The sequence below is a fragment of the Lynx rufus genome, unplaced genomic scaffold (genome assembly GCF_022079265.1).
Source record: "Lynx rufus isolate CCGP_SWC_20201006 ecotype Redwood Valley unplaced genomic scaffold, mLynRuf1.p SCAF_4, whole genome shotgun sequence".
Taxonomy (NCBI): domain Eukaryota; kingdom Metazoa; phylum Chordata; class Mammalia; order Carnivora; family Felidae; genus Lynx; species Lynx rufus.
The window spans coordinates 46631161-46650041 of NW_025814856.1; the positions used below are offsets into that span (position 1 = coordinate 46631161).

An 18881-nucleotide genomic window follows, 5' to 3' on the forward strand; every position below is an offset into this window, starting at 1 on the left:
GGTGCCCCTTGGACCTCTTAATCTTTTTTATCATTCACCATTTATAAGTCCTTACTCTTTGAAAACACTGTGCTAACTGGCTAGAGGTCAGCTTCAACTTTATCTTTGCCATTGAAGAGGGTAAGGGCACTGCTCAAGAAAAGGAATCGGGTGGATAATATCTGAAGAAATATGATTTAAGCACTTAAGAGAACAAATTAATTTCCAGTTAAAATGCCTTTGTTTGTATGCAAAAATCATGGTAATTTTTCAATAGTTCTTGTCTACTCATTAAACAGTTGCCCCAAGGGAATAGCATGCAATAATTAGTTAGCCTAGTTCAAGTTACTTACGTGCTTTAAAGTAATAAAATTGCCATCCACAAGCACCATGAGAGTAAAGTCATAAAAATTTTATTCACATAGTGTCTGGTACATAGAAAACTCTCAGTAAATGTTTTTGATTAAATAAATACTGCAATCCCTTAAATTCTCTTTAACTAGATGTCACCAAAACTTTAGATTATTTCCCTCTACATCTTTTTGAGTGGTAAAGTTTTATTAAATTGAATCTGTATCTTCAGCTGGTTTGTCATTATTTTCCAGATTTCTCCATGCTTTCTTCCTAACAAGGCAATCTGGACTGTAATCATCTTTGTTTGAGATTAGTACTGCATTACTAAGTTCAGAAACTGAAGGAAATTTTATTTTCTCTTCTACTGAGGTATTAATTAGTTCTGTAAAAAACATAGGACCAATAGCTAATATCGTAACTACAAAATTCCAATTGGTAAGTCTCTTTTGGTGAGAACAAATCTACCTGGCTATTGGAAGGAAAAGCGGGGCAGGGGAATTCAGGTGCTCATTTGTAACCCCTTGAATATTCTCTGCAGTTGCCACCACTCCATGTACAAAGCCAAACTCTTGGCTGAGCTCCTAGGGAGCTGCCCAAACCCTCTCCACAGGTCCTTTTTCCATCCTTCCCTCCTTGCAGCGGTGTTCCCAGGCCTCAGGCAGACACCAGAGCCATAAAAGGCCTGGTTCACTCCTTGAGGAATTTTTGGCTTTCACAAAGTCCAGGGATCTGCAAACGACTGAGAGGCACAAAAGGGCTGGAGGAGATCTCCAGAGGGGCAGAAACAAGGGGGCAAAAGGCAAAGAGAAATCAGAAAGTTATCATCCAGGTAGTAGAGCAGGGAGAGATTTCCCTCAGTTCTCATACCTGTTAGCTCGGTTTTGAAGTACAGGTAAGATCTCAAAATTCTCACCAGAGCTCAGATCTCAGACTTCGCGGAAGGGGAAGTCCTAATCTCACTCTGAAAACATTTGAAAGCAGCAGGGAAATGAATCTAACTAAAGCTATGACAGAGCCCTGGCCCAGCTCAATTACAGATCAGACTGACTCAGCCTTTCACAGAAGGGGCTTGCTCTTTCTGGAGGTAAATACTTACTTTCTGTTCTACTTTGCTTTCCTACAAAATATGAAGCACACAATAAAAATCTAAGACCTATAGGGTTGCCTGGGTGGCTCAGTCAGCTAAACGTCCGACTTCAGCTCAGGTCATGATCTGGCGGTCCATGAGTTCAAGCCCCACATCGGGCTCTGTGCTGACAACTCAAAGCCTGGAGCCTGCTTCAGATTCTGTGTTTCCCACTCTCTCTGCCTCTCCCCTGCTCATGCTCTCTCACTCTCAAAAATGAATGAATGAATGTTAAAAAAAAATTAAAAAAGAAAAAAAAATCTAAGACCTACAGAAAACCAACAAAATGTGTCTTGTGGTTAATATATAAAAGAAGCAATAGAAGCAGATCCAGAAATAGCTTAGAAGTTGCGCTTAGTAGCAGACTCAATAGCAGAGGAACCTGAGCATTGGACAATAAGCTCAATAAATTCAAAAGGAGGTAGAAAAGTAGAAACAGAAACAAAGAATATACAGGATACGTAGAAAAAATACCAAGATGGACGATTTAAACTCAACTGTATTAATGATTACCTCATATATAAATATATTAAACACTGCAATAAAAAGGCAAAGATTGTCAGACTTATATAAAAGGGGTTGTTGTTTCAAACAACCCAATGTGTAAATGGTGTCCCAGAAATAAGAGAGACAACATGACAGAAGAAACCATTGAGGTTTTGTTAGCTAAGACTTATCAAACCTGATGAAAAATACCAACTTACAGAACCAGGAAACAGCACACCCCAAACAGAATAAATACAGGGAAAACCACACCTAAACAAATCATAGCAAAAATGGTGAAAAGCAATGGTAAGCAGTAAATCTGAAAGGGGATAAAAGGTATAAACATAAGGGATTGATGGTATGAATAACAGGTGACTTTTCACTGGAATTAGTGGAGGCCAGAAGACAATAGAATATCCTTAAAGTGCTAAGAAATGCTTTTTAACAAATGTTAAAGACCTTTAAAAAAAAAGTTTTTCTTGAGAGAGAGAGAGACAGTGTGAGCGGGGGAGGGACAGAGAGAGAGGGAGACACAGAATCTGAAGGAGGCTCCAGGCTCTGAGCTGTCAGTACAGAGCCCGCCATGGGGCTCGAACCCACAAACCATGAGATCATAACCTGAGCCAAAGTCAGACACTTAACTGACTGAGGTACCCAGGTGTCCCGAGACCTTTTTAAAGTAATATATGTGCATCTATATCTATTTATCTGCATGCATGATATTTTAAAATACTATTGAGTGTTTCAAGAAAAAAAACCCAATATATTATGAGGTTTATAATTTATGCAGAAGTAAAATGGAAATAACAGGAGCACGAAGGTTAAGAGGAGGAATAAATAGAATTATATGGTAAGATTCTTATACATCTATAAAGTTGTATAATAGTATTTGTCAGCATGTTATTTGAACATAGATTGTGATAACTTAAAGATAGAGTATAATCTCTACAGCAGAAATTACCAAAGTATGGTCCCCAGATACACATCGTCATTGGCATCTGAGAACTTAGCAGACATGCAAATTTTTTTTTTAAATTCACATCCAAGTTAGTTAGCATATGGTGCAACAATGATTTCAGAAGTAGATTCCTTAATGCCCTTTCCCCGTTTAGCCCATCCTCCCTCCCACAACCCCTCCAGCAACCCTCTGTTAGTTCACTATATTTAAGAGTCTCTTATGTTTTCAGACATGCAAATTTTTGAGCTCTATCACAGACCCACTGAGTAAGAAACTCTGGGGGTATGGCCCAGAAATCTATATTTTAATAAGACCTCCAGCTGTTTTCTAAAGTATGTACAGTTTAAGAACCACTGCTCAGGAACAGCCACTAGAATATACCACAAAGAAGTATACTTAAAAACAGGAGATAAAATGGAATGCTTCAAAAATGCAATAAACCCAAAGGAGGTAGAAAAGTAGAAACAGAAACAAAGAATAAATAGGGCACATAGAAAATAAACATCAAGATGGGAGATTTAAACCCAACTGTATTAATGATTACCTCTAATATGAATATATTAAATACTGCAATAAAAAGGCCAAGATTGTCAGGCTGATATAAAAGCAACATGTGGCTTAATAATATATAATTCAATTATAAAGACACATATTGCAAGCATAAGGGTAGAGAAACATATATCATTCAATCACTAAGTATAAAAAAGCCAGTGTGGGGGCACCTGTCTGGCTTAGTCTGTATAGCACGCCACTTATGATCATGGGTCATGAATTCAAGCCCCATGTTGGGTGTGGATCCTACTTAAAAAAAACAAACAAAAAAAAGCTTATGTAATTATATTAATATCAGACAAGGATAAAAGAATAATACTGGACTTAAGAATAAGAATAATACTGGAAGAAAAGAGGAAAAAATTTTAATGATGAGAATACAATCATTGAGAAGACATATCAATCCTAAACATATTTGCAACTAATAACAGAGTTCCAAAACGTATAAAGAAAAAAAAGACAGAAATGGACAAATCTTCACTCATAGTTGAAGAGATTTTAATACTCTTGTCTCAGTAATTTCAGGACACACAGAGAAAAAAAAAATCAGTAGAGAGGTATACTTGAATAGCACTGTCAACCAACTCAATAAAACACCGACTTGACAAAATATTGCACCCAATTACAGAATACACATTCTTTCAAACCCACAGGGAACATTCATCAAGATAGATTATATGCTGGGTAATGAAAGACATCTTCATAAATGTCAAAGAATTAAAATCTAATAGAGTATGTTTTCTGACCCAATAGTAATAAAGTAGAAACCAACATAAAAAAGATATTTGGCATTACACACCTATTTGGACAAGCTAAAATTAAAACTAGTGACAACAGCAAATGTTGGTAGGGATAAAGAAAAACTAGATCTTTCATTCCTTGCAATTGTGAAGATAAAATGGTATAGCCTCTCCAGTAAATAGTTGGTCAGTTTCTTTACAAACTAAACATAAATTACTATATGACCCAGGAATTATACTCCTGGGCATTTATCTCAGAGAAGAAAACTTATGTCCACATAAACATGTGTAGAAAATTATTCACAGTAGACGGACTTCAAGTTGTATTACAAAGCTGTAATCATCAAGCCAGTATGGTACTGGCACTAAAACAGACACTCAGATCAGTTGAACAGACTAGAGAACCCAGAAATGGAGCACAAACGTATGGCCAACTAATCTTTGACAAAGCAGGAAAGAATATTCAATGGAATAAAGACAGTCTCTTCAGCAAGTGGTGCTGGGAAAACTGGACAGCGACATGCAGAAAAATGAACCTGGACCACTTTCTTACACCATACACAAAAATAAACTCAAAATGGATGAAAGACCTAAATGTAAGACAGGAAGCCATCAAAATCCTCGAGGAGAAAGCAGGCAAAACCTCTTTGAGCTCAGCCGCAGCAACTTCTTACTCAACACGTCTCCAGAGGCAAGGGAAACAAAAGCAAAAATGAACTATGGGGACCTCATCAAAATAAAAAGCTTCTGCACAGCGAAGGAAACTATCAGCAAAACTAAAAGGGAACCAAAGGAATGGGAGAAGATATTTGCAAATGACATATCAGATAAAGGGTTAGTATCCAAAATCTATAAAGAACTTCTCAAACTCAACACCCAAAATACAAACAATCCAGGGAAGAAATGGGCAAAAGACATGAATAGACACTTCTCCAAAGAAGACATCCAGATGGCCAACAGACACATGAAAAAATGCTCAACATCACTTATCATCAGGGAAATACAAAGCAAAACCACAATGAGATACCACCTCACACCTGTCAGAATGGCTAACATTAACAACTCAGGCAACAACAGATGTTGGCGAGGATGCATAGAAAGAGGATCTCTTTTGCATTGTTGGTGGGAATGCAAGCTGGTGCAGCCACTCTGGAAAACGGTTTGGAGGTTCCTCAAAAAATGAAAAATAGAACTACCCAATGACCCAGCAATTGCACTACTACGTGTTTATCCAAAGGATACAGGTGTGCTGTTTTGAAGGGGCACATGCACCCCAATGTTTATAGCAGCGCTATCGACAATAGCCAAAGTATGGAAGGAGCCCAAATGTCCATCGATGGCTGAATGGATAAAGAAGATATGGTATATATATACAATGGAGTATTACTTGGCAATAAAAAAGAATGAAATCTTGCCATGTGCAATTACATATATGGAACTAGAGGGTATTACGCTAAGCTAAATTAGTCAGTCAGAGAGAAACAAATATCATGTGACTTCACTCATATGAGGACTTTAAGATACAAAACAGATGAACATAAGGGAAGGGAAGCAAAAATAATATAAAAACAGGGAAGGGGACAAAACATAAGAGACTCAAATACGGAGAACAAACAGAGGGTTACTGGAGGGGCTGTATGGGCTAAATGGGTAAGGGACATTAAGGAATCCACTCCTGAAATCATTGTTGCACAATATGCTAACTAACTTGGATGTAAATTTTAAAAATAGATTAAATAAAATAAAAAAGAAAATATTCACAGTTTTTTAATAACAAAAAACGGGAACAAGTCAACTGTCCTTCCGTGGGTGAATGGGTAAACAATCCATGCTATATCATGAAATACCACTCATCAAAACTTACTACTGATACACATAACCACTTGGATGGATCTCAAGAGATTATGCTGAGCAGAAAAAAAATTTTACCCCAGAGGTTAAATACTGTATGATTCCATTTATGTATCATTCTTAGAATGAGAATATTATAGAGATGGAGAACAGATTAATGGTTGTCAAACATTAGAGATATGGGAGGAGAAAGGAATGAGTATGACTACAAAGGGATAGCATGAGGGGACTTTGTAGTAATAGGATAGTTTTGCATCTTGATGGTGGCAGTAGTTACATTAATCTATGCATGTGATAACAATTTCATAGAACTAGAAACACGCACACACACACACACACACACACACGTGAGTGCATGTAAAATGGGTGAAATCTGAAAACTGTCGGTAGATTGTGCCCATACTAATTTCCTTGTTTTAACATTGTATTATAGACAGTAAAATGGTGCCAAGCAGGATGAGTGCAGGATGAGTGCAGGATGCATACAACTTCTCTGTATTATTATTGTAACTTTCTATGATTCTATAATTACTTCAAAAGAGAAAGAAAAAAGTTATCTGAAAAATTCACAAAGATTTGGGAATTAAACATACCCTTCTAAATAACCTATGAGTCAAAGAAGACTGATAATAACTATTAGAACATATTTGCACCTGAATGATAAGTAAAACACAAATCCCACTATTGTGGGGTTCTGTGAAAGCAGTGCTTAGAGGAAAAATTTTAGCTTTAAATACTTATTAAGAAGAAAGGTTTAAAATCAGTGATATTACCTTACATCACAAGAAACTAGAAAAATTGGAGGAAATGAAATCCAAAATAGCTAGAAGAAAGAGAATAAGAAAAAGAAAGAAAATTAATCAAATATAAAATGAACAAACAATAGAGAAAATCAACAAAATCAAAATTTGGATGTTTGTAAAGATTCATACAACTGATATAACTCTTAGCAAGATGATCAAGGAAAAAAAAGGAAACACAAATTAACAAAAAAATTTTTAAGAGTAAAAAGTGTTTATCACTATAGATCATATAGACATTAAAAGGATAAAACTTTATACCAACATATTGACAAATTCCAGTGAAATAGACAAATTCCTTAAAAAACAAAAATTACCAACTGAGAAAAAACAAAAAGTATATATCTGACACGTATTATAGAAAATGTATACATAGTAAAAACCTTCCCCCAAAGAAAATTCCAGGCCCAGGAATCTTCTCCTGGTATGTAAGAAAGAAGCAGTACCAATCCTACATCAGGTCTTACAAAAAAGAGAAGGAATATTTCCCAACTTATTTTATGAGGGTAGCATTACTCTGATACTAAAACCTGACAAAGATTATGAGAAAAGAAAAACTACGGATGTATATCCTTCACAATCATAGACACAAAAATCCCCAGCAAATATTAGCAAAGCAAAGCAAATCTGGAAATAAAAGTAAGGATAATACACTGATCAAGATAGACTTCTTCAGGAATTCAAGGTTGGCTTAACATTCAAAAGTATCGTAACTCATGATATTAACAAAATGAAAGAGAAAAACCATACGAATTTCTCATTGGATGCAGAAAAAGCATTTGACAAATTCAACCTCCTTTCATGATAAACTCTCACAGAGCTCTAGCAATAGAAGAAAACTTCCTTCACTGAACGAAGGAACTACATTTCATCAACATATAACATTATATGCATTGATGAAACTCTGAATATTTTTACTCCTACATTTGAGCATAAGGCAAGATATCCTGAATGGAGACATTTATAACATTGAATTCAACCAGGGCCAGCAGCCTTATGTAACATTTTTACAAGTGATTTGAAAGATCTTCAGATATACAAATGCTATTGACTTCTTTCTGTTGGGAACCAGCTAAAATTACAATACATCACTAGTGGAAAGAGCATGTTTTCAAACTGTAGGTTCAAACTGTAGGTTAGGATTTGCTGGTGAGTTGTAAAATCAATTTGTTAAGTAAAGACCAGAATACTTTTTAAATAAAATTGAGTAGACTAGCAAATACCAGAATTCATATATCAAGGGAATTTTGTTTTGTAAAATTTATGTCTGAAATACACTGAGCTGGCTTCTTCTTAAATGGTTTAAGTTTTTCTTTAAGTTAGCAATGGTTACTCAGGAGTAAGAGAGAGAGGGTAGTGGTGACTTATTGTTATAGCCCTGCCCTGGACTTGGCTGCCTTATGCTTAAATGTACTTAAAGTGTGTGTGTTTTTGTGTGTTTATTGGATCATGATGTATAAAAATGTGATATGTGAAATGTGATTTTAAAAATTTGAGGATTCATAAATAGGCAAAAAGTGATGATATCTGAGCAAAAAAGGTGTGGGTAAATGCAGGAGGCTATGAGCTCCAACTTCTTACACAGGAAGGAACCTGGTAACAGTACAGACTCTTCCCAACACACAGCATCATACCTTCAAAATGCTGAGTCTCAGTAGGAAAATAAAAGGAGACTCTTGTCCTTCTCTGTACAAAATTATGTTTCCTCTACATGTAAAAGAGACAAAACAGAGGGGAGAGCTACAAAATGTCACCATTACCCAGTGCAGCTGCTCAATGTTATAATGCACAACTCTAGAGGGTGCTCTCACACAGACTGTGATGTGAATGGCTCCCCCTAGAGTTGAACAGTACACAACACATACAACCCTACCAAGCAGCCAAGAATGTAGTGATTAAGAGTACAGGCTTTGAAGCCAAACAAACCTAGGGTCTAATTCCAGATCTAACCCTCTGGGGCAGGTTATTTAACCTCCCTGAGCCTCAATTTCCTTAAGAGGACACACACGTATTCCTAGGACATAATTCAATGCCTGGCATATAGTGGTTCTCAATAAAGCTGTGTTAAATCAATGTAAGAATGAGCTAATAGCTGCCTTATAAGGTGGTGGTGAGTAAATGAATTAACATAGACCAAAGTTTTTACAGACAGTCTAAAAACTACAACAGCATTAAACAAGTATCTACAAAAGCTGACAGAATGAAAGTTTAAGATTTTCCAAGGTGTAAAGACACAGGCTGGGAAGGAATTATTTTGTTTATTAATGAAAAAATAATCACAAGCTATTGAGAGAAGAAAAGCTTTGGTAGGCTGGAGATCCTTTGCTTCCTTCCTTCCTTCCTTCCTTCCTTCCTTCCTTCCTTCCTTCCTTCCCTCCCCCCACCTTTCTTCCTCCCCACTTCTCCTCCTCCCCACTTCTCTTCCTCCCCATCTCCCCCCACCTCTCTCTCTCCCTTTCCTTCTTTTTTTCTTGAGATATTTCTTGAAGCTTGAGAATACATTTGATACAAAAAGTAGGAAATGCATACATTTTGTTATTTCCAACTGTAGAACGGGTAAGGACAAAAAGTATTGATAACATCAAAGCATCTAAGAATGACATTGAGGCTTGGAAGCTCAAATGTTTGAGTTCACGACTGGCACGGGGTGCGCGGCGTATATGACAGCTCAGGGACAAGTGTTCCTTCCTCCCCTAGTGCTTCTTTCCTGATGGAACTGTGGTTTTGATGCAGTCATGACAATTCTTCACCCGTACTAAAGTCACAATGAAGCAGGTCGCCCTAGATTGAAAGCACAAACCCAGGGCAGGCCAGTCCCCTCCTTCTCCTTCTCTGCTGCCCACCTCCTGGCAGGAAGTTGAGTGCCGTCATTCCCTCCCTAAAGATGGCCGACAACAGAAACCAGCAAAAGTACATTCTGCGAAGGAAGGATCCCTGAGCCCCCAAAAGAGGTCACAAGCCAGTTAGCAGCTAGAAAAGGAGGCATTTCTCACACTTGCTAATGAGTTCGACGCTTGTGAAACATAAACAGGAAGTGGGAGCTCTCCAAAGCGACCTGGAGGAAATCCACTCCCAGTTTGGTCAAAGTGTGAATCCCAGTTCTCTAGGTTGTCAAGGACACTGCCAATTAAGACTGACACCCCCAAACTGCGCCCCAGGCTAAACTTCACCCAGTCCCAGCGGCGACCCCGTTTTTTTTCAATCCTTCCCACAGCCAGGCCACTCAGCAGCGGGGTGACTGACCCGAGGCGCGGTGGGAACGGCTTACAGTCATCTCTCAACTCCCCGAACTTGCAGGGCAGGGCAGCACAGAGGTCAGTGAAATCCCCAGCCAGGCCTTATTTTAGTCATGAATTTCCACTGGCTCCCTCCTCTGACTGCATCAGCGCGGCTCACACCGCGGGCTTGGAGTTTCAGCTGTTTTCCCTGCTCCAGGCTGAGTTAGAAGGTCACAGAGACCGGACTTTGCCGGCGGAGGTAGGTGGGGGCCCCCGCCCGCGCACATTGCAGAGGTCTGGGGCCCCTTGCGGGAGGCCTTTCTGCGCCAAGCTGAGGGCAATGGGTTAGCTTCTTCCCCCTCCTCCTCTTCCAAGGCATCTTGGTCCGTATTAAATAAAATTTGAAAACAAAACAAACTTCTCTTTTTTTCTCTGCCACTGGCACCTCTATAATTTTCCCAGGGCCGCCTTCCCCTCATTGCCCAATTTATCCTCTTTCCAGAGGCTCCTGTAAATTCAAGGGTGGACTCTATTGGACTCCCAACAGTATCTCTAGCAACGGGCACAACGCCTGGCACAGAGTAGGGGGCTCAGCAAATGTGTATCCACTGAATGAATGCTAGGATTTCAATGTGATGGACAGTTTGTCCTAGTCTCTCTCTTCCCTCCCGCTCTGGGTGCAGACCGCCAACAGCGCCGCCCAAGCTCCTGGCAGGCGGAGGGATGGCCCACCCTGGCGGGCACACAGCGTCCCGGTCCCCGGGGTCTCCGGCCCATGGCCGGCGCAGAGGGGCTCGCAGTCGACTGCCCTGAGGCCGAGCCCCGGCCACGTGAAGCGTCACGCCCCGTGCTGCTGCGGGGCAGGCGTCGCCGCCGCAGTTGTGTAACGTTGCAGCCGGAGGGGAGGCGACCCGGGAGCCTCTGCTCTGGGGAGGGCAGGGGAGGGAGGGAACGCAGGGCACGGCGCCCGGTATCTTTCAGCGTTGGACTTGTCGAAGTCGGGTGGAGATGGGCACTGGGACACCCAGGGGGTACGCGCAAGAGGGTGCCCGCCGGCTGCACCCAGGAGCGAAGCTCCGGGGGAGCGAGGGGCCCGTGGAGCACACGCTCGGCGGTCAGGTGCGCGCAGCGTGCTCGGCGGCGGCCTCGGCTGCCCCTGCGCTTGGCTGGCTGCCCGCTTCCCATGGGGTGACATCCGCCCCGCCCCTAGGCCCCTCCCCACGGCGGGCAATTCCTGGACGCCCGGCTGAGGGGTGGGGGCGGGGAAGCCGGGACGGAAAGAAACACCAGCCTCTGGGGAAGGCAGGGGGGCCGGGCGCCTCCCTCCGCTGCGCGCCGGTTCCTCGGAGCCGGCCGGGCGGGGGAGGAGGAAGAGGGTTGGGCTGGAGCGAGCGAGGGGATATTCCTCTCCCGGCTTGAGTCAGACGCGGGCGGATCCGTCCTCCCCCGTTCCCTCCCAGGAGACGGGAACTTACTTCATTTCCCTGGGGCAGGTTCGCCCACGTTACTAACCACCCCCCCCCCCGGCCCCAGCGGCTCCCCGGCCCCTTCCAGCTTCCGCGCCCCCCACCCGGCTGGGCAGGACCCGGGCCGCGCTGCCACCCCCTCTTCGGGGAAAGGCAGCCGCAGCCGCAGACACCTGGGGGCCGGGGCTGGGGGTGGGGGCTCCCTCGCAGCCGCGGGAGCGTTGTCCAACACGTGAGACTCATGTGATGAAGCCGGGGGAGGGCGGGCAGGTCGCTCCTTCCCTCCCTGGCAGCGGCCAGACGTGCCTGGAGTCACAGGGTAGAACACGTAGCTCCAACCCACCCACTCGCTCCCATTTAACCCAGCCCGCAGCCTCTCCATTACTCCTCAGCTCGCCCCCCCACCCCCCTCCGCCCTAACCGCCCCCCCCTCCGCGCTCCCTCCCGCCTCCCCGCCCGCCCCACTTCTCATTCACTTGGCTCGCACCGCGCAGACGGCGCAGGGAGCACACACCGCCAGTCTGTGCGCAGAGCCGGAGCCAGAGGCCGCGGGGACACCATGCACGCCCCCAACTGAAGCAGCACCTCAAAGCCGCAGCGCCCCGCAGCCCAGCGGATTTCAGAGCTCAGACTCAGAGGAACCCTTGCGGAGAGACCTCCCGGAAGCCCCTTGCAGGACAGTCCTCACCCCGACGTTCCGCTACTGCAGACAGGAGTGCACAGTGGCCCCGGCTCGCCGCGCCATGGAGCGGATCCCCAGCGCGCAACCGCCCCCTGCCTGCCTGCCCAAAGCTCCAGGACTGGAGCCCGGAGACCTACCTGGGTAAGTTGGCACTCCCTGGCGCCTTCAAGCCTCGGCTCCAACCCTACGTTCTGCGCCGCTCTCAACTCGGAGCAGCTTCGGGCGCATCCGGGGGCTCTTACACGCCAGGGCTCCTGCAGCCTGTGCGCACGCAAAGTCACGACCCTACCTGGCCCCTCTCCCTGCAGGATGGATTTTGCCCACATGTACCAAGTGTTCAAGTCGAAGAGGGGAATAAAGCGGAGCGAGGACAGCAAGGTAAGAACACCGCACCTCTCGGGACCCCAGCCCCTGGCGCGCGCAGTTTCCAAGAAAAGTTTTCTCACTTTGAGCTTGGCGGGGGTATGCACGGTGTGGGATCGGTGGTTCTATTAAATGCTTGGAGAAGAAGGGACAGAAAGTGGTTCTGGGTGTGACTTCGCTGCCCCAACTCTTATCCCGCTGCCGGGTGAGGGAGGAGAGGGGCTTCACTACCCGCTTGGTCTGGCGCCCACCGCCTCCCCGTGCGCCTCGCAGGAGACCTACAAACTGCCGCACCGGCTCATCGAGAAAAAGAGACGTGACCGGATTAACGAGTGCATCGCCCAGCTGAAGGATCTCCTACCCGAACATCTCAAACTTACAGTAAGTGAGAAGCTGGCCCCTCTCCAAGGCAGCTCTTCTGCCCAGAGGGCGGGCGGGGGGGGGGGGGGGGTCACTCGCCGCCTGCAGGCCCCTCAGGGAACTGCAGAGCAGATGGCCGGCTCGGAGCTGGCGGGTGGCTCTGTTTGGGGGTACCCTTCCCCAGCCCTGGAATTTTCTGGCGTCCTCAGCAAATGAAGTGAGAACCACTTGGGCTTCTCCAAGTTGGCTCCAATACCAACTAGCCTTCGTTTTCAAGAGTCTAAGACTTTCCTTTCTGGTGATTTTCAGGGTTTTTTAGTTTTGCTGACTTGGGTAAAACCAAGCAACACACAGATTTTATTTACCCCCTTCTCGCCACCTTTTCCTTTTTAAAAATAAAGAGGACTTGTTTTTGGTGCGTGATTTCTATGTCCTGTCCTTTCTTGTCAGTAGCCAACGGCTTGGCAGCCTTTGGTTGGGGAAAGGGGAAAAAAATGTATTTAAGGAGGAAGTAAAAGGCTGGATGAGCTGCAAGTTATGAAAGGGTGTCAGGAAAGAAGCTAGGGGAAGCCTCTTGGCTGCCAGACACGGTAGAAGTCCCTCCTCAGGTTGACACCACGGCAGAGAAATGTTATCTCCGGATTCCCCTGAGTTAAGGTCAGCAGTGGCTGCTGGAGAAATTTATCTGTCAGAGCTGATGTAGCTGCCTCTTCCAAAATGCCTCCAAAGATAAATGACACTTCTTTTTTACTCTTTAATCAGAAGTGTGTGCATATGTATTGACGTATACACACACACTTTTTAAAAACATCATCTCCAAACTTAAAACTAAATGTAGTCAACCAGGAAAGGCTGTTTCTTTCTTTCTTCTTCCTTTCTTCCTTTCTTTCCTTCTTTCTTCCTTCCTTCCTTTTTCTTTTTCTTTCTTTCTTTCTTTCTTTCTTTCTTTCTTTCTTTCCTTCTTTCCTTCTTTCCTTCTTTCCTTCTTTCCTTCTTTCCTTCTTTCTTTCTCTTTCTTTTTTTTTTTTTCTTTTTCCCTTTAGAGATGTTTCCCATTGCTAATAAGTGTCCCAGAGGTGGGACTTCTCAAAGCTCACTGCTGACTAAGGCTCTTTTTATTCCAGACTTTGGGTCACTTGGAAAAAGCAGTGGTTCTTGAACTTACGTTGAAGCATGTGAAAGCACTAACAAACCTAATTGATCAGCAGCAGCAGAAAATCATTGCCCTGCAGAGCGGTTTACAAGCTGGTGAGTGCCCGAGTCTGGTTACCATCACCTAAGAGTTGTAGCGCAAATAGCCTGTGGGCTCAACATCTGGTATAAGAAACATTCCTACAACAAATTGCTTATGCACATTCGTCGGGGGAGATGTCATTTTATCTCTCCTAAAAGGTCAGACTTTTCATTTGGAATGTTGCTGTGTGCCACCTGGCATGAATAGGTATTAGTCAAATGATAAAATATTTCTGTGGCATTTTGGTTTAAGGGTTTCTGGGTTCTGGGACATTTTCCCCCTCCTGTTTAAAATGCCAAGGCACCTCTAATTTGTATCATGGGTGTTTTACAGTCGGTCTTCTTCGTCCTCTTTCACTGGAGAATAAATCATGGGTATGCCCCAGTGTTTTCCTGTTTCTGTACTTCCTTATCACTCCGTGTGTGGTATGATCCTGGCAGGATGACAGCAGGAGTTTTTCCTGCATTTCATGTGGTTCCCTGAATAGCCACTAGGTATCTCGGTGCGTTGCACAATCTAATGAAACCACTGAAGTTTCATCATTAGTTTCTACTGACTTCCAGAGAATCACCGTCACCTTGTAACCTTCTAGTTTCACCCGTTCCAAATAATACTGAACGGACTGGGGAGAAGTTCTTCTACCCACTGCCTCGTTCCATTCTTCTCCCCATCTTTCCAAGACTAGTATGATGACAATCCCCAAAACCTAGCAAGTGCTTTTTTTCTGCCAGTTCCCTCATGGAAAATAGGAAGATGAACATACCTAATTTCTTGGGGGTTGGGGATAGAATACATGGAAAAGGCTTTGAAATAGCTTTGAAATGTAAAGATCCCAGCATGGCTGTAACTTTTATAATTGAAAATAAGCTTACTTAGGGGACATTGTTCCTTTATTCTTCATCTCATTTTTTGACTGGTCTCTGTGCAATATGGTAGGGTTGATGTTCTGTAAAATGACTCTTGTTATAAACATAGGAGGATGTGGGAATAAGCTCTAAATTGAAAAAGAGGGAAAATAGTCCATCTCTATAAATTATGTTCTGTTTCTATGATGGGATATTATGTAGCCATCACAACTCATAGTTTACCTCTGGGTGGCAGGATGATGGGTTATTTTTGTTGTATTTATACTTCTCGGTGTAATCCACATTTTTTCTGAGATTACTTTTGGAGTTAGGGACACACATCAGCAGGTGCTGTTAAAAAAAAGGAAAGCTCTCAGTCTTTGAGGTATGGGATGCGGCTGAACCACAGGGCCTTCTGAAATGTCTTCCTTTGGATCTGTGTTGATCCAGGTGAGCTGTCGGGGAGAAATGTGGAAGCAGGTCAAGAGATGTTCTGCTCAGGTTTCCAGACGTGTGCCCGGGAGGTGCTTCAGTACCTGGCCAAGCATGAGAACACTCGGGACCTGAAGTCTTCACAGCTTGTCACCCACCTGCACCGTGTGGTCTCAGAGCTGCTACAGGGTGGTACCTCCAGGAAGCTGTCGGACCCAGCTCCCAAAGCCATGGACTTCAAGGAGAAACCCAGCTCCCTAGCCAAAGGCTCCGAAGGCCCTGGGAAAAACTGTGTGCCGGTCATCCAGCGGACTTTTGCTCACTCGAGTGGGGAGCAGAGTGGCAGTGACACGGACACAGACAGTGGCTATGGAGGAGAGTCCGAGAAGAGTGACTTACGTGGTGAGCAGCCGTACTTCAAAAGTGATCATGGACGTAGGTTCACCATGGGAGAAAGGATCGGTGTTATTAAGCAAGAATCTGAAGAACCACCAACGAAAAAGAGCAGAATGCAGCTGTCAGATGATGAAGGCCATTTCACTGGCAGTGACCTGATCAGTTCCCCGTTCCTGGGCCCACACCCACACCAACCTCCCTTCTGTCTGCCCTTCTATCTGATCCCGCCGTCCGCAACCGCCTACTTACCCATGCTGGAGAAGTGCTGGTATCCCACCTCCGTCCCAGTGTTGTACCCAGGCCTCAACGCCTCTGCTGCAGCCCTCACCAGCTTCATGAACCCAGACAAGATCTCAGCCCCCTTGCTCATGCCCCAGAGACTCCCTTCTCCCTTGCCAGCCCATCCAGCCATCGACTCTTCTGCCCTGCTCCAGGCTTTGAAGCAGATCCCCCCTTTAAACTTAGAAACCAAAGACTAAGGGACCCTGCCACTCTGCTCTCTTTCCTCCCTACTTCACCCCCCCCCCAAAGTGTGACTGCAGCAAGATTGTTCTAGTGTGTATGCTGAGATAATCTGAGGCATGGAGAGAATTGGGGTGCATGTGTGTGCACATGCACGCGTGTGCATTGGTGGGTTGGTATAGAACATTAAAGCTCCTTTTGGCATAGGGAAGATATGAAGGATTGCCTGACATCAGGAGATATAGGGGGGATTGTAGCAGACCTCTGGACTTTCCCCCACCCAGAAAATAGCCCCCTCCGATAACATACAAATCAGCTGGATATTCAAAAGCTTCAGACTCTTGGTCTGTGAGTCAGTCTTCATTTTGGGAGCCGGGTCTGTGGCTTTGAGAAAAAGGTACTTTCAAAAGAGGGCTTTCCAGAGCGCAGTTCCCAGCCAGCTCTTATGACCCCACCCTTCTCCCTTTTATTGTTGCCGTGACTCACCAAGTGGGGAGAGGGCAGCCACACTGAGCTTTCTGCTAAGCGGTGAGGTAGCAGACACTGGCATAGCACGGTAGTGGTTTGGGGAGATTTCTACAGGTCTGCCCCCCACCCCTGCCTCTGATGAATAAAGAGAATGTAGTTCCCTACTCAGGCTTTCGCAGTGATTAGCTTAATAAGGAACTGAAAAGGGCCCCCTGATAAAGCTGAGCTGCCAGGGAAAGAGGGAGGAGTCCCTGGGGCCTCTGGCACCTGTTTCTAGGTCTCACCTAGAAAACAATCTCGCTGTCTGGAGAACCAAAGCAGGGTCTGAGAGACGCAGGTGCCTAAGTTCCAGTACCCCCAAAATGCATAAAGCCAAGTAACAAACTGCTACCTTCAACAAGCAGAGCTAGATTCGGGTTTCAGTTCTATCCTTAAAACTGCTTTTCACCAAGCTTAGCTTAAAGGCCTAACCAGCTCTCGGCACAGCAAGATCCTTTCTGCAGGCTAATTCCCCTCACCGACGGCATAGGGAGCGTCCTTATTGCTAAAAAGGATTCTGCCTCCTTCAAAGAAGTTTTATTTTTGGTCCAGAGTACTTGTTTTCTGACTTGTCCAGCTAGCCCTGCACCAGCTTTTCAAAATGCACTATGCTTGATCGCCGATCGTGTTTTAACTTTTTCTTTTCCTGTTTTTATTTTGGTATAAAGTCATTGCCTTTATTTGTAAAACTGTTATAAATATATATTATATAAATATATTGAAAGGAAAATGTTTCAGATGTTTATTTGTATAATTACTTGATCTACAAAGTGAGAAAAATGAATGTATCCCTGTTTTTGAAGAGAAGAATAATTTTTTTCTCTAGGGAGAGGTACAGTGTTTATATTTTGGAACCTTCCTGAAGGTGTGAAATTGTAAATATTTTTATCTATGAGTCAATGTTAAGTAGTTGTTTTAAAATACTTAATAAAATAATCCTTTTCCTGTGGAAGAGAAAGATGGTCTTTTGCATCTTTAAAAATAGCTCAGTCGTGTGATATGGCTGTCTCCTGCCCTCCCCTTTTGGCTGTAGGCAACAACTACTTAATCTTGGCATCATTTCATTCAGCTTTTAATGTGCCTCGTATTCAATCAGACAGAATAAACTTGGTCAATTTCGTAGGTAAATATTTAATTTGTTTTTTTTAACTAACCCTTGTTAGAGGTTCATAGTCACCCTGTGCCTCCTTTCAGAGTTAAGCAAAAAAAAAGTACATTGTCCCCCACCCCAGCCTGTTTTTGACACGGTCCTTAAGAACTTGACAGAAAATCAAAATGTGGGATGGTTGGGCCTTAGAGTCTGGGGAGCTTGCTGGAGGGGGAGGCACATGGAGAAAAGATTTAATGGATTATTATGCAATAATAATTGGTGCTGGGGATAGTACCTCTGCCAAGCCAGTCTAACTTTTTTGAGTCTAGCAATGTCTAATGGATTTGCCATATCCTGCCTTATTGCTGCTGAAGGCAACATTCCATAATTATGTTCTACATCCTTCCTGGACTTCCTCTCATTGGGTGTGTTTGTGCGTGAATGAATATCGGTGTTCCTTAGTCAAGCGCTCTTATGAGAAAAAAAAAAAAAATTCCACGGGAAAAGAAGTGGGAAATGACCCGGTCGAGTATTTTTGCTTCTCCCCTTCTCCCTCTAAGGGATGTCCTGACGGCCAGTGCCTGGTTTGCCATGCTTCAGATCCCCAAGCACAGGAGTCTTCTAGAACCCTCTGGGTGTCTGGAGCCTAAGTGGGGAACGTGCCCCCAGGGAGTTCTCAGCCAGGTCAAGGCGCCACCTGCCCGGCAGGACTTTGCTTCCCTGCCATCTGATGAGCCAGCAGGCAAGAGTGAGAGTTGCCTGGCTGTGTGAGATGCAGAATGCAGGCTGTAAAAAACACAGTCCTCCCCAGGCAGCATGGTGTCACGGAAGGAGCCCTGCACAAGGCGTCCAGAGATGAGCTGGTGGCCCATCATCTCCCTTCCATGCCTATTCTTGATTAGGTAAAATAAGGATCCTGAGCCCTTCTCACATGTTCTACAGCAAGACAGATGGCAAATTCTGGAAATCCCGCTTTCTCC

At 44.2% G+C, this 18881-nt stretch overlaps 1 protein-coding gene across 1 annotated transcript; it reads left to right on the forward strand.

Moving 5' to 3' along the window:
• The first annotated feature begins 11765 nt into the window (after window positions 1-11765).
• Window positions 11766-17769, forward strand: BHLHE40 (basic helix-loop-helix family member e40). The gene is made up of 5 exons (XM_047096171.1): window positions 11766-12353; window positions 12521-12590; window positions 12849-12956; window positions 14060-14183; window positions 15465-17769. Exons 1-5 carry the CDS (start codon window positions 12274-12276, stop codon window positions 16319-16321), a joined length of 1239 nt encoding a protein of 412 aa, XP_046952127.1. The 5' UTR covers window positions 11766-12273; the 3' UTR covers window positions 16322-17769.
• Window positions 17770-18881: the final 1112 nt, after the last annotated feature.

Coding starts and splice junctions, on each gene's coding strand:
- BHLHE40 (XM_047096171.1), top strand. CDS start 12,274: ATGGAGCGGATCCCCAGCGCGCAACCGCCCCCTGCCTGCCTGCCCAAA. Junction 12,957..14,059: donor CCGAACATCTCAAACTTACA/GTAAGTGAGAAG, acceptor TTTTTATTCCAG/ACTTTGGGTCACTTGGAAAA. Junction 14,184..15,464: donor GCAGAGCGGTTTACAAGCTG/GTGAGTGCCCGA, acceptor GTGTTGATCCAG/GTGAGCTGTCGGGGAGAAAT.